Source organism: Lampris incognitus, chromosome 2, assembly GCF_029633865.1.
Source record: "Lampris incognitus isolate fLamInc1 chromosome 2, fLamInc1.hap2, whole genome shotgun sequence".
In the NCBI taxonomy this organism is placed as follows: Eukaryota; Metazoa; Chordata; class Actinopteri; order Lampriformes; family Lampridae; genus Lampris; species Lampris incognitus.
Window position 1 is genome coordinate 23,734,309 of NC_079212.1, and position 15,876 is coordinate 23,750,184.

At 39.8% G+C, this 15,876-nt stretch overlaps 1 protein-coding gene across 1 annotated transcript; it reads left to right on the top strand.

The window, feature by feature from the left end:
- The first annotated feature begins 1,019 nt into the window (after positions 1 to 1,019).
- On the top strand, positions 1,020 to 15,876 carry tegt (testis enhanced gene transcript (BAX inhibitor 1)). The gene is made up of 10 exons (XM_056272787.1): positions 1,020 to 1,155; positions 1,874 to 1,983; positions 2,099 to 2,207; positions 12,008 to 12,128; positions 12,633 to 12,681; positions 13,340 to 13,437; positions 14,534 to 14,613; positions 14,736 to 14,836; positions 15,570 to 15,645; positions 15,788 to 15,876. Exons 2-10 carry the CDS (start codon positions 1,928 to 1,930, stop codon positions 15,809 to 15,811), a joined length of 714 nt encoding a protein of 237 aa, XP_056128762.1. The 5' UTR covers positions 1,020 to 1,155; positions 1,874 to 1,927; the 3' UTR covers positions 15,812 to 15,876.

The following is a 15,876-nucleotide window of genomic DNA, read 5'->3' on the forward strand; positions in this document are numbered from 1 at the left end:
TCTCCACAATGCTTTCGCTGAATAGTGTATCGAATCGCATATTAAAGAACTGCTGTTAAAGTGTTAATCTAGAGCCTGATTTAGTCCTTAATATCAAATTAAATCCAAGGTCCAAGTTTCTAGAGTGGTGGAGCGCATACTTGTGGTCATATCCAACCAAAGTGAAAAGTAAACATGTTCTTGTCACTTTTCATAACTTTTGCTGAAATTAAACAAATAACCAAAACCTTAAGGCGAGCTCTACATCTTGTATTCCTCACAGTATTGGATGGCCAAAAACAAAACAAAACACGGAATAGGGTTATTTCCATTTTTTTTTATTCAACATCGGTAATGAAAATATTTAATTAGGCTACTTGACACAATATGGGTACTGAATGGATATGGGTAAAAAGTATATACAGTATGGGTATTGTTCAGGCTGGAACAAGTGGCAAAATAAAAACTGGCCTACACAACTATACAAGTCCTTGATATGGTTGGAATTAGGAAATGGGTCTTTAGCAATACGATCCATGTTAGCTACAGGATTTAAAGTTTAATTTTGTTCAAAAAAAGTTTTTCAAAAACATAAAATATTGTGCCCCAGAACAAGGGGTTTCAAGTAGATAACAGTTCCCCCTCCCTCCCCAAAAGAAAAAAAAAAGGGAGACGAAATTTTTTGAACCAAAATGTCGACTTTCATCAAATGCGGAAATCAAAGCTGGGACTTAGCAACAAGGACAGGCAAAGCGCGACATTTCGTGTAAACCAGGAACCTCCATGAAACAAAGCTCGCAACCGAAACATTAAAATTTACATGGCAGCCATTTTAGGTGTACCGTGGAGATTACTTTGATACGGCAGGAGGTGCCATATTTCTCAATCTGCTTTACCAGAGTACAGGTCCACGATGGTGGATCACGTTATTATTGTAAAGTCCCTTAAGAAGCATATGAACCGTTTATATAGGCGTTATATTAATCGACATTCCTCGATGGTTTACCCAACACTACATGACCGGACTACGTTTAAATGGGTGTTGCCTTCGTGACGTCACCATGTTGCTGGCTGTACTATAAAAAAAATACACACTCACTCAAAACAGCGAAGCAGGAAGAAGAACAGGAATAGAACCGAAACCACAAGAGGACAGACGAGAGGCAGTGCGGAGAGGTGACTAATTTATTGTAAAATGCGCCATAAGAATACTGCGTTTCATTTCGCTGTGTAAGACACTGCCGTTTGTCGACGAATGAACCGAAACGTCGAACGTTGTTGACAGAATAGCAAACGTTTGCTGGCTAAGCTAGCGTTAACTCACTTGTAGCTGTCGCGCTAACTAGCTAAGATTAAAACGCTACAAGTGAGCTTGGTTAGCCAACATTTACTAGCTGTTGGTTAATCTCGCGCACAAAACACGTTTATTTTTATTTGTTTTTGCTTAAGACGGCTGTCACAGCATTAACGTTACTTGATTACCTTCCCATAATTTGTGCGAGAGTATTGTGACTTCGGTTTATCAATTCTAATTTAGTTGGCCTGTCCAACATGTTAAAATTGCGTAAGCGTTAGGTTACAAGCAAATCTGGTTAGCTCGCTAGCCATGATGGCCTGTCTGTCAAAGCTGTCAATGTTTAACCTGTTGTGTTTCATTAATAATGCCACTTAACGTGCCTCTACCCTCGTGTGATCTCTAATCTGTTCCTTAGCAGTGGAGATCTGTGCTCACATCGTTGTCGCTTGTCGCAAGGTGCTACTTATTGTTGGGGGTGGAAGCTAACATTAAATGTGACTATAGATGTGATTGTGATTTTTATGTTCTTTGGGTAGTTTCTACTCCGAACTTTTGAGTAAAACCTTAAGTAAATGTATTTCTTATAACCTTTCGCAGACAAGTTAAGGGTCCTTACGAAGAACTGCACGGATTTCACACCCCGGTTCCAACATGAACGTGTTTGATCGCAACATAAATTTTGATGCTCTCTTCAAGTTCTCCCAGATGTACGTAAGCGAACAGATGACCAGTATCATATAATCAGTCATGTATACACGTTTTATGCTAAAACTGGTTTTTGATTTTCCTCAAAGTTGCTTGTGGAATTGCTATTTTTTTCAGCCCTTATTCAACCCAGGTGCACTTGAAGAATGTTTACTCCAGTTTAGCAGTGTGTATGTTCGTGGCTGCTGCTGGCTCCTACGTCCATGTTGTCACTCGCCTATTTCAGGTAATATTGACATCAGAACATAGCAAAACTCCTACGACCCATAACTGTTTACAAATGCCACACTTCAGCCAACTGGACACAGTCATAAATTGGGCCACACCCTTGTAAATCTCTTGGATTGCATGAAAAACTTACCCTCTTGGGCATCCCATTCCATTGTCAATTGCCTTCTTTCAGATAATATTGACCTCATAATATGCCAAAACTGCCTTGGCCCAGTATGACTATTTACAACAATTTAAATGCCACCCTTCAGCAAACCGGTAACAACAGTTACCAGACTTCACGATGAATTGGACCAGGCCCTTGAAATGCTCACTTATTTTGCATGAAAAATTTACCCTTTTGGGTACTATCACTTTACTGTTCTTTACCCTGTATAGGTAATTTGATATAGACATATCAGCAACTGTCTCCACAAATGATAAAATATTTCCGCAATATGAATAAAGTTTTAATTCATTTTAGTTGGAGGCCAATCCTGTATCAAATTGATCTCTCCTCAGGGATGCAAAAAACTCTCGCTTTTCAGTGAATATCACTTTTTTATTCCACGTCAATTTGAGGGATTTATGTGAATCGCCCAAATCCGAACAGGGTTGTTTTTTTTGGGGGGGGGTGACCGAATCTCCTTAAAGTGTAACTTCTCCCCCAGGTCTGAGCCCAACTCCACCCTCTGCATAATTTTGAGAAATGCTAAAAAGTGGGCAAGGGGCTGAGGGGGGGAGGGTGGATGTGTGAAGCAGGCGCATGGGCAGGAGTAGCTGGGAGAGCTGCAAGAAGAGCCCGGCACAAGCCGCCGGCTCACTGCCGTACCCAGTCCCCTCCACTGGCCCGCCTTCCAGCACGGCATCATACACCGACCTGCAAAGACACCCAGACTGCTGCAAAGCAGATGCGCCGTGGACGAAAAGTGGCCCTGTGAGACGGGCAGCAGCTTTCCAGCAGTGGAGAGAAGCGGGCGACAGGGCAACTGCTCCGCCAGCCGCGGCGTGAGCTCAGCCTAACCAACCCTGTTGTCTGGTGCTACTTCTACAGCTGTCAAAAATACAAGGCCGAACCATTGTACCAGAATTGAAAATGATGAAATAATCTAACTATAACTAACTGTAAATTGAGAGGAATTCACAAGATTGGTAGAAAATGCAATAAAGGTGCAAGGTTAGTGAGTACACTCCTGTGAATGATGAGCCTCAATCAGAAAAAAATGAGTGCAGTTTCACAGACTGACTCAAGGGTGGGAGCTGGGGGAGATGGGTTGCCCACCTCTGTTTAAAGGGCATTAAAAAAATTTTTAGATTAATGTAGAGAAGTCCCAACCCGTCGACTACGTCAGCATTGGCCTTGCAAGGTTCAGAGCTGATTTAAAACAGTAGATGGCATGTTGAGCCATTTTCAACCCATTAAATACTGATTTTTATAAATTTGGTAAGAAATGTCAATATTAACACCAGCATTTGTGTTTCATCGCCGTACAGTCATATTCAGTTTATAGCTCAAAAAACACACTTAAGTGTTTAGTACCTCTTAAATGATTCATACAGTATATTTCTGTCACGCTCATATGAGTGAACTACATTGAGCAAAAAATTCTACTCAACTGTCAGAACCTGTTGCGAGGACCTCAGATAACTACAAAGCTCGGGAGGTGACATGTCGCACGCGTGCAGCGCACACCCCCACTGCAGTCAAGTGTACTGGTGCTTGGAGTGACCAAGAACGACAAGAGTGGCAATTAAGCAATCCTTTCTCACATTTTATATACTGAATTAGAACAACAAAATACACATCATACATTAAATAAGTTTTGGTGAATATGTGATGTAAGTCTTAATTTGAAAGAACTGTTTCCATAATTCATTTGCTGAAAGGCGCAATGGATTTGTGTTCAAAATGTTCCTATCTGTAGGCGGTTTTCCATTAACCTGTTAATGTGTAATTTAGAAAATTGCAAACTAAAAAACAAGTAATAGAAATGTGAATTTTGAAGAAAAAAAAAACCCCAAAATTTTATATGCTTGCATGAGGTGGTTTTTCAGACAATTCAACAAAGCAATATTTTGCAAAATTGAATTGGAAATGCATTTTTTTGTATTTAAGGTAGCCTAAAGGGGGACTGCCCATTGTGCTGACGGACCATTATTCCAAAGCCTAAATAGTCTGAAAAATGTCCCATTTGACTGAAAGCCCAAGTCTGACGGCCAGTTGCCCTGAAAACAAAAGTCCACTACTCCGAAGGCCAGTTCTGAAAATACACTCCAGTTTGCCTTTTTTTTGCCATTAGTATCTCAGTGTATTTTGATGTGCAAACACAAAGATCCAGTTAAGTACTAATTTTTTTATTTTTTATTTTTTGATATACTTAATTGATCTTTGTAGAGAAATTACGCTCTGCATTTAACCCATCCTAGCTGTGTAGCTAGGAGTAGTTAGTGGGCAGCTGCCGTGCAGCATCCGGGGACCAACTCCAGTTTGTCTTGCCATGCCTTGGTCAAGGGCACAGACAGAAGTAGTAACCCTAACATGCGTGTCTTTTTTGATGGTGGGGGAAACCAGAGCACCCGGAGAAAACCCACCGCAGACATGGGGAGAACATGCAAACTCCACACAGAGGATGGACGGTTTGAACCCAGGACCTTCTTCCTGTGAGGCGACAGCGCAAACCACTGTGCCACCGTGCCTCCCAAATTTAATTCGCGTGAATATGAGGTGTAATGTTAAAAGCATTTATGAGAATGTCATCTCTATTTCACCAAAAATATCAACTTTCCTGTATTTATCACTGGCCAGTTCAGATCAATGATTTGCAACAGAAAGTGTGTATTTTCCAAGCAGCAGGCCTTGGGGGCAGTGGGCATTTGTTTTTGGGATAATGGGCTGTCAGACCAATGGCCTTTAGGTCCAGTGGCCTGTTTTTCAGACTATTGGTGTTTCGGAATAATGGGCCGTTGGATATGGCATAGCACCTTATAAAGAGCAATGGCTATGTGCTTCTTAGTTGGAACTGGCTCCCTCGGGCGTGATATGGCAGGCGCCATGAGGGGTCCTATTGCGTTGCATAACTCATCGAATGTTAAGTGGGTCATTCTCAAGATTTGGATCCACAGCACCTCTGCAAAAACATTGTGGACAATGACCTCCCATAAATCCCTGATACCTGGCCACTGCCAGGTATAAGGGATTTGCCTTTCCATATTTGCTTACATCACATGCCCTCGTTGCTTTTGATAAAAACACTACCACAGCTATTGCAGTGCATACAATTGAAGTCACTGTGCCAACACTTATCAGGTGTTGGAGACTATTGCAAGAGTGAGAAGAAAACCTGGCTTTAATTGCATAACTATACAATAGGATTAGTTAAATGCAGAGAACAAATTCATTATAAGAATACAATTCGTTGTACGAATACAATGTCAAAGTGGCTTTGATTTCATAACATCACTCAATGGAAACAGAATATTCGCAATTGTGCTTTGTCGACTTTTTAAAAAAAAATTGCTTCTATTTTGCGCAAAACTGCAATGGAAACCCACCTTATGACAATATAAAATTCTAAGTAGTTTCACTGTACATTACATGAAAAGTTGCTTCAAAGGACAATAGCCGTGTTTCCATAACGTATTTCTTCTTTTTTTCTTTTTTTAAACTTTATTTTCCGTTTTTTGGAACAGGTTTACAAGACACATGAACAACAAAATAATAATAAAAAAGACTATGTAGGGACTTCTTATTCCAATTCTACATAATAACTATGTTTTTGAAGACAATATAAAGTTGTACACCCATATCTGTATAGATATTGTCGTTACAACCAGGTAAAAAAGTATATTAAATAAAAGGGAAAACCTTCAATAAATTCTATGAAAGGACTCCAGGTCAAAGTAGAGTTTTTGCAGGTTTTCCATATGTCGGAGCTTTTGTAAAGGCAGAAAGGACAGCACCTCCCTTAACCACTACAAAAATGGAGCTTTATTCGACTTCCAATTAAAAAGAATAAGTGTGCGAGCTATTAATGAAGCCATTTGCCGATTTGCAAGATTGTGTCCTTATAGTTAGGGGGTGGTATGCCAAAGATGGCTGTGTGAAAATCAGGGGTTGTGGTCTGTTTACAGATTTGCGAGAATACATTAAATATATGTCCCCAGTAACTGTTGAGAGAGGGGCGTGCCCAGAACATGTGTCCCACCGAGGCTTGACTGTGGCTGCACCTCGGACACCCAAGGTCGGTGGTGGGACAGATTCTGGCAAGCTTGTCCCACGAGCAGTGAAGACAGTGAAGCACCTTAAATTGAATTAAACCATGTATACAAAATCAGGAAGTGTGTATACGAGTTAAACTGTCCCGCCATACCGCTTCAGAAAGTTCTACACCCAAATTTCTCCCCCATGCAGTTTTGTTTTGTCCCAGGATATCTGTTTTAATCCCTGTGTCTGTGCAGTTTATAGAGACCAATTTTTTCCCCAAAGGGATTCCATAACGTATTTTTATGTGCATTTTGAAGTATCACATTAGAAAAAAGTTTATTTAAATGGCAAAATTTGAAAAAAACTTGCTCAATTTTCGCAAAGAAGGTTTTACGCTCGCTTGAGGTGGTTTTTGACTTTTTCAAAAGAGTTAATGCGCTAAATGGGGTAATGGAAACACCTTTGCCGAATAAATTCTTCTTTCGGCTTGTTCCCCGTTTGTCAGGGGTCGCCACAGTGGATTTTACAGTTTCCCATGGTACCCTGTGAGGGCTCAGCAGTGATGGCAGCCGTTGTTAACCCGGGCCTCGACTGATCCGGTATGGTCTTGTCAATCCGCATAATGATTCGCCGAATAAATTCTGATGTAGCGAAAAATTTAACTCGCATGACTGATCAGATGTTTCCACTGTTGGCATCTTCCCCGTCACATTTCTTTGTCTTCATCTCCGGACAGTATGAAACATGGCCAATAATAGCTGACATGAAATAACAATTACTACTTTCCCAATTGAAACAAATTCCTGAAGACCTTTCTCCATTTTCTGTCATAGATGGCCAAGGCGACTGGTTTTGTTTCTGGTTTGCAGCCTCTACTTCTACTCTGTTTATTACAGCCAAGCGTTACGTAGCATCTGCTGCCAACTAGACAAATCCACACCCTGCATAGCCTTGTTTAGTTGCTCCAAACCAGTTGATGTAAATGCACCAAATTTGCATATTTTTCCCCGACATTTCAAAAGTTTGCTTAATTCACTTGATAATTAATAGAGACTATTGTAACACATTGACAATTTGGAGTTGGGAGTTAATTCACAGTTTTTGGGAAAATTAAAGGGAAAATCAGCTGAAATTCCAGAAGAATCATAATTTCCTCATTTTTCAACTGTCATATAAAAATGGCTAAGAGGTTTGCTGAAATTTTCAATGGAATCCTGTTCAGAATGAACCCTACTGTGAACAGGATTCCATTTAAAATTTCAGCAAACCTCTTAAGGAGTTTTTATGACAGTTGAAATATGAGAAAATTATGAATATTATAATGTAATTTGAGCTGATTTTCCTTTAATTTTCTCAAAAACTGTATAGTAAAATAACAAACAAAAAATTCACATAGTTATAATCAGGGTCATCGTGAACAGGATTCCATGGAAAATTTCAGCAAACCTCTTAAGCATTTTTTTCTGACAGTTGAAATATGAGTAAATTATGTGTTGATGTACCATGACAATGGCTGCAAGAAAACATGGAAGTGCACAAGAGACCAAGAGGACTGTACAGGAAGAGGAGAAAGAAGCACAGCTGAGACATGCAGCTAAGCAAAGGAATCCTGCTAGACATAAAGCCCTAGAAACCCTCCCAAGTGAAAGCAAAGAAGTACTGATGGGCTAACTACTAGCTACTTCACAATGAAAAGAAGTTCAACCACAATTGCTCTCAAAGAACTGTAGCATGTGAAACTAAAACTACTTTGAAAAAGTAGTTCAACTACATCCAAACTGTGGAAAATGATCACAATCTGAGTCTGGAATCTCGTAGTTACACAGAGGTACAACTGAATTGACAAAGAGTAAAGTTTGACAGTGTTAAATTTAGTAACGAAGGCAGGTAAGACCTCACTTAGGCAGCCTGAGGGTATATTTTAAGGGGAGGACATTGAGGGACATAACTGAACTACATGTAGGTAACTACAGTGCATCCGGAAAGTATTCACACCCCTTCACTTTCCCCACATTTTGTTATGTTACAGCCTTATTCCAAAATTGATTAAATTCCTTTTTTTTTCTCATCAATCTACACACAATACCCCATAATGACAAAGTGAAAAAGGTTTTGTAGAAATTTTTGCAAATTTATTAAAAATAAAAAACTGAAATATTGCATCTACAGAAGTATTCACGCCCTTTGCTATGACACTCAAAATTGAGCTCAGGTTCATCCTGTTTCCACTGATCATCCTCGAGATGTTTCTACATCTTGATTGGAGTCCAACCGTAGTAAATTCAATTGATTGGACACGATTTGGAAAGGCACACACCTGTCTATATAAGGTCCCACTGTTGACAGTGCATGTCAGACCAGAAACCAAGCCATGAAATCAAAAGGAATTTTCTGTGGAACTCCGAGACAGGATTGTATCGAGGCACAGATCTGGGGAAGGGTACAAAAAATTTCTACTGCTTTGAAGGTCCTGAAGAGCACAGTGGTCTCCCATCATTCGTAAATGGAAGAAGTTTGGATTCACCAGGTCTCTTCCTAGAGCTGGCCGCCCAGCCAAACAGCAATCGGAGGAGCAGGGCCTTGGTCAGGGAGGTGACCAAGAACCTGATGGTCACTCTGACAGAGCTCCAGCCTTCCTCTGTGGAGATGGGAGAACCTTTCAGAAGTACAACCAACTCTGCAGCACTCCACCAATCAGGCCTTTATGGTAGAGTGGCCAGACGGAAGCCTCTGCTCAGTAAAAGGCACATGACAGCCCACTTGGAGTTTGCCAGAAAGCACCTAAAGGACTCTGAAACCATGAGAAACAAGATTCTCTGGTCTGATGAAACCAAGATTGAACTCTGGCCTGAATGCCAAACGTCACGTCTGGAGGAAACCAGGCACCTCTCATCACCTTGCTAATACCATCCCTACAGTGAAGCATGGTGGTGGCAGCATCATGCTGTGGGGACGTTTTTCAGCGGCAGGAACTGGGAGACTAGTCAGGATCAAGGAAAAGATGAATGGAGCAAAGTACAGAGAGATCCTTGATGAAAGCCTGCTCCAGAGCGCTCAGGACCTCAGACTGGGGCGAAGGTTTACCGTTCAACACGACAACGACCCTAAGCACACAGCCAAGACAGCGAAGGATTGGCTTCGGGACAAGTCTGTGAATGTCCTTGAGTGGCCCAGCCAGAGCCCAGACTTGAACCCCATTGAACATCTCTGGAAAGACCTGAAAATAGCTGTTCAGTGACGCTCCCCATCTAACCTTACAGAGCTAAAGAGGCTCTGCAGAGAAGAATTGGAGAAATACCCCAAATATAGGTGTGCCAAGCTTGTAGCTTCCTACCCAAGAAGACTTGAGGCTGTAATTGCTGCCAAGGGTGCCTCAACCAAGTACTGAGTAAAAGGTGTGAATACTTATGTACATGCAATATTTCAGTTTTTTATTTTTAATAAATTTGTGAAAATTTCTACAAAACCTTTTTCACTTTGTCATGGGGTATTGTATGTAGATTGATGAGAGAAAAAAAGGAATTTAATCCATTTTGGAATAAGGCTGTAACATAACAAAATGTGGGGAAAGTGAAGGGGTGTAAATACTTTCCGGATGCACTGTACATGCCCGCCTGTCGCCCCATGGCTGCTGGGATAGGCTCCAGCATCCCCACGACCCTGAGCAGGATAAGCGGTTTGGATAATGGATGGATGGATGGATGTAGTTAACTACTCCCCAGCACTGCAGTTATGTTACTTTTCTAATTCTTAGAATAAAAAAAGACTTAATTTACTACGTCTGTCTGTATTGATCTGAGCATATTAAATAGAATTATTTATTTAAGCATATAGCACTGGCCTTCATCACGTGATTATATATTATTACACTCGCATTTTTTTTTCCAACTTCGGGTAGCTTTTTTTCACCACACATGTTTGCGTCCCTGTCTCCTATTTATGGTCCTATATTACCAATAAGGGATATAGCGATCACAATTGTTGTTGCACTATACAGCTCATTCGCCTTTTGCCAAAATCTGCCATTTAATAAACTTATACTCATTTCACACTGAATTAACATACTTGGTGAGCATGCGCTTGATGTGAAAGGGTTCTTGGCTCAAAATCCTAGGAAAGCCCTTCTGGGAACGGCACATGACTTTCTAGACACTGGCACAGCACTGAGTCTGTGTGAAAGGGTCTCAGAATTCCAGCTTTCACACATTTTGATGCATTGTGTTTGACATGTTGGCGAAACACAACCAGTGAACAAGGTGTATCTGGGTGCTAGATATGCATATGCAAAGATGACACCTTTTGTTTTTTAGTGACTATATATTCCATCCTATTCCCCAGCACTGTAAAGCTGACGTAATAGCAATGGAGAAAAAAGCAACTGCATGTTGAGCAGATACAACACTGAAAAAATGGCGGGTTAAATAGATTGACGATTTGTCACTAATTTTCATAAATTGTCAGTAGCTACATAAGTTGTTTTTTGTTTTGTTTTTTTTTGGGGGGGGGGTTGCTGTTGGTGTTACATCAGCTCCACGCTGCAACTACTGTGCAATCGAATGGGGAGGACTGGTTAGTAGGATGCGAGGTTACTGTCTATCTGAAATGCAGTCTTCCATTTTCATTGGTTGTATGTTTAACTTGATCTGTCATATACAACATGTGGAAGGTGTGAATGCTGGGATTTGTTTGTGATCCTTTAACACTGACATGAATCTAGAAGAATGCCATGCTAATGCCTAGGAATATTACTGTACAAAACCCAGGACCTATAGAAATTGGACTCTTTATAAAATGGACTCTTTCACACCAAAATTGTTTCCATTAAAAACTTGGGATTTTAATTCAGTGTGGGAGGGGTAGTGGATAAGAGAATGAATGCCAGATATTGCTTACTGAAGTCTGAATGCATAAAAATTTAGCAGCTTAAAATGAAACATTATATTCAAGGCTCAGCGTTTTCGGTTTTTACCAATTTTCACCGAAAAATACCCAGATTTTTAAACCGATTTTCACCTGGATTTTGTTTCCGCGTATCCAAAAGTTCCTTTTCGTGCGAGGTTATGTAACAGTGTCCTCTTGTGGCGAAATTCGGCATGCTGGATGGCTTTGAAAAAATAAAAACCAAAAACGCTGAGCCTTGATTATATTGTATATCAGCTGGACATATTTTGTTTACAAGCTGGGTTTTGTTGAATTGGTGCAAACCTTTTGCAAACTTTGCCTCTTCTCTCAGCTACAAATGCATCAACACAAACAATGGTGTACTCTCTTTCCATCAGGTCTCAGCAGGCACAGTGAAATTAGTGAAATTATAATTACCATGGTAGGACAAAGAACAGATCTACAATATTGTGTATAAGAATTTCTGTATGACTGGAAAAAGGTTGTGTTAATTCAGGGTTTTGACTTTCTAGGTTTGAAATTAATGGTACAGGCTGAAAGGTACTGAAAGAAAAGGTGAAACAGTTTTATCTTATGATGCAGGGAAAAATGGAAGAAAAATATCTATTACAAACATAGGGAAACATTATTATGATGAGAATATTTGTCAAAGTAGCAGTGACACTGATGATGACGATCAATGTACTGTCCTAACTTTTACACATTTTCAGGGTGGAGTGCTATCTCTGCTGGGTTCTCTGGGGATGATGTTCTGGCTGGCAATGACACCACACAACTCTGAGACAGAGAAGAAGAGATTGGCCATCCTTGCAGGATTTGCTTTCTTAACAGGTAAAATTATTCATTTCCAGGTAGGACAACAATAGCACTGTACACACATGTTTATTCGTGTGTGTGTGTGTGTGTTCCTGTGTGCGTGCATGCATGTGCACACAAGCAGTTTATAGACTGGTATTATTCAGAATTTGAAGTTTACTTAGTATTTGTATATATCTTGTATATAAATATTTTCAATCCCAAAAATCCCACGTATTTTTAATACTCTGAATGTTATCATGGAAACCAGACTTCCATTGTTTTTATAAACAAATGGGTCCCAAATGGGATTCAATTATTTGCATACCTTAGTATCCTTATGCATGCAAGTATTGCCCCTGTCATAATATATTAAAGATTTGCTCCAAGGAAATTGTTGTCATTAACAAACTCAAATACCTTAGCTACACTGAATATTAGGAGAATATTTGTGAGCATGTATATGTAGCCATAGCGTCTCAAGCTAAGGTCATATCAGCTTGTCTAAATGAGCTCTCTCTACTTTTTTCTCTCTTCCAGGTGTTGGGCTTGGTCCTGCACTGGACTTTGTCATTGCCATTAATCCAAGGTATGTGAGTCGTTGGTTAGTTGTGAATGTATGCCAAACAGCCTCTGCACGTGAGCAGTTAACTGGCTAAATGAAAATTGTATGATTTATAATTTCCACATGCATAGGCCAGAAAATGAACATTCACATACAGCAATGAGGCTAGCAGATCACAAATGGGCATGGACTGTAGGCCTGGCTGTTTACATGCCTTTTTTTTTATTATTATTATTATGTCCCTGCCTTTGTCTTGGTAAAATTTCTAGTTTTCCCCAAAACGAGTTGTTTTATGTTTAGTGCAGCTGTTTGATATGTAACAAACAGTTTTAATAGAAGAATAGTGAATCGAGACTATAAAACCAATTAAATATTGATAGTCAACAGAATTTGTTTGCTTATTTTTTGGGATAACTACAACATTAATTGTAATAACTATCATCAATCAATAGGTCTGGTGATTTAATGGAGGTTACACAGCAAGTTATTTTTATTCATCGCCTTTATTATAGATATTTGTGCACTTTTTGTTGCATCTCAAGTTTGTTGCTACTTTGATGATAAAATTTATTTTTCTCAACAATATAATCACCTGGGCAGCAGGTTATTACATACCTTACTGGCCGGCTGTCTGTGCTCTGAGCTCTGATTAACAGTGTCCCCCCGCTAATTCTCTCTGCAGCATCATTGTAACAGCTTTCCTGGGAACCTCCATGATTTTCATCTGCTTCACTCTCAGCGCCCTCTATGCCAAACGCAGGAGCTATCTCTTCCTGGGAGGTACAGGATCAGAGCAAGAACTCTGTATATTAACTTGGTCCCACTGTTTCTTGAAACAGCTGGGTCAAAGACACATTTGCCTCATCGATAGCTCTTATAGAATCCCAGTTTCATTTACTTCAAACTGTCTTGCAAATGACTGTGAAGTTAGTAGATGGTAGTCAGTGTGTTTGGGAGTAGTTGCCTTGATTTTTTTTCTCTTTTTTTAAAGTACAGCAACAGAATAGCCATAGAATGCTTTAAAAAACATTTTGAAAGTGTGGCTAAATTTCAAAAATAATAATAATATTGAGGCATAAGTTCTCCCAACATTAATAACTTGCAAAGGTAACAATGTTTGAAATGGGATTAAGAGAACCCAGGCACTGCAAGTTAGATTGAGGACATTCTGTCTAGAGTCTCCTTGAATACCCATACTATTTGAATGACCTAATTCGTGCCTTAAATTTCTACCTTTTAAAAATGACTCTTTTGCCAATGTTAGTCTTAACTTCTCTAGTTTGCCACACTACTGTAGTACACATTTAATTGGGTAATGGAATTATGAATTACAAAATAATGAAATGTTATGGAATAAACCGTTTTTATTTATCATTTGGGATTGATAACAGAACATCAATTTCAGTCATTTCTTTCTGATTGTAAAATCCTCTCGGTGTATATTTTCCTTACAGTCTGTTTTATTTGAGGTACTATTAAGGTAATAATTGTATATTACTGCAGAATTCACATGGAATTGTTTGAAGTATCATTTGGACAGAATTGACATCCCATCATTTGAAAGCCCTAGTTTTGATTCATGGCCTGATATAAAGGCTTTTTTTAACAATCCGAGATTTTATATTCTGTCCTATTTTTAAGCTACCCACAAAAGTCGAAACACAAATGACTTTAGATTATCCCATTTATTTCTGTCACACGTATGTTTGTATCACATAAGCAATTGAACATAAAGGTCCCATTGTGTGCTCAAGTAGACCAGCTTTAGTGTATGTGGTATTGAATGTTACGGTCTATTTATCTTATCTGTTCAAAAAAGTATTAAATGCACCCTTGCTTAAATTAATTTAAAAAACTTTTTTTTTATCCTCCACAGGCACGCTTATGTCTGGCCTTTCCGTATTGTTCCTGATGTCCGTGATGAACATGTTCTTTGGATCTGTGATGCTTTTCAAGGTACCTAAACTGAGCGCCACTTGAATTTTTGGGGACATATCAGACTTTGTAATAACATTGAATTGTCCCTGTATAAACTGGGATGGCCTTGACAAATATTCTTTTCTGTTCCATCCAAACAGGCACACATGTACCTTGGGCTGATCTGTATGTGTGGATTCGTCTTGTTTGACACCCAGCTCATCATTGAGAAAGCAGAGAATGGAGACAAGGATTATATCTGGTGAGTACTTGCATCAAAACACCATGCCAAATAGTTTTTTTTTTTCCTTCTAGTGTGCATAGAATGAAGTACAGAAAAAGCACAAACAAATAATGTTAGGTGCAATTGGTCGAATTAGTCTTTGGTTAAAATTTTATGAGTTGTGTTGGCATACAAGTAGTGTAGCAGTCTATTCTGTTGCCTACCAACACGGGGATCCCGGTTCGAATCACCCTGTTGCCCCCAGCTTGGTCGGGCGTTCCTACAGGCACAGTTGGCCTTGTTTGCGGTTGGGAAGCTGGATGTGTGTGTGGAAGCAGGCTATGTGTCCTGGTTGCTGCACTAGTGCCTCCTCTGGTAGGTCGGGGCGCCTGTTAGGGGGGAGGGGGAACTGGGGGGAATAGCATGGTCCTCCCACACGCTACGTCCCCCTGGCGAAACTCCTCACTGTCAGGTGAAAAAAAGTGGCTGAAGACTCCACATGTATCAGATGAAGCATGTGGTAGTCTGCAGCCCTTGCCAGATTGGCAGAGGGGGTGGAGCAGCGACCGTGAAGGCTTGGATGAGTGAAGTAATTGGCCGGATACAGTTGAGGAGAAAGGGGGGGTTAAAAAAAAAACCCAAAAAATCACTGAGTTGTACAGACTGGATCAATCAAATCTTGAGAATATTGAAGGGTGATTTTTTTTTTGGTAATGATTGTTAAAATGCATATTGTCATCTGAGAATAATCTAATGTTTTCTGTCTTAAAAGGCACTGTGTGGATCTGTTCCTTGATTTTGTCACCATCTTCAGGAAACTGATGGTCATCCTTGCCATGAATGAGAAGGTAGACTTTTTCTACTTAGCTTTTCTTTCAAAATTAATGCCTTTCATATTCAGATTTTAATGCCTCAATAGTGTTTACTTATTCTTCAGATGGTATTCTCTTTAGATAAGTAGAATAAAAACATTCTCTTAACCTTTTTCAGGACAAGAAGAAAGAAAAGAAATAGAGCACAAGTGCTTATGGAGTTTGAAATTAAAAACAATTTGTGAGACAAGGCACAATTCGCAATGC

Bases quoted from the DNA above. Each gene is read 5' to 3' on its own strand.
- tegt (XM_056272787.1), top strand. From the start codon at position 1,928: ATGAACGTGTTTGATCGCAACATAAATTTTGATGCTCTCTTCAAGTTC. The intron at 12,682-13,339 runs GTATGTGAGTCG...TTCTCTCTGCAG, and splicing joins GTCATTGCCATTAATCCAAG to CATCATTGTAACAGCTTTCC. The intron at 15,646-15,787 runs GTAGACTTTTTC...AACCTTTTTCAG, and splicing joins TCCTTGCCATGAATGAGAAG to GACAAGAAGAAAGAAAAGAA.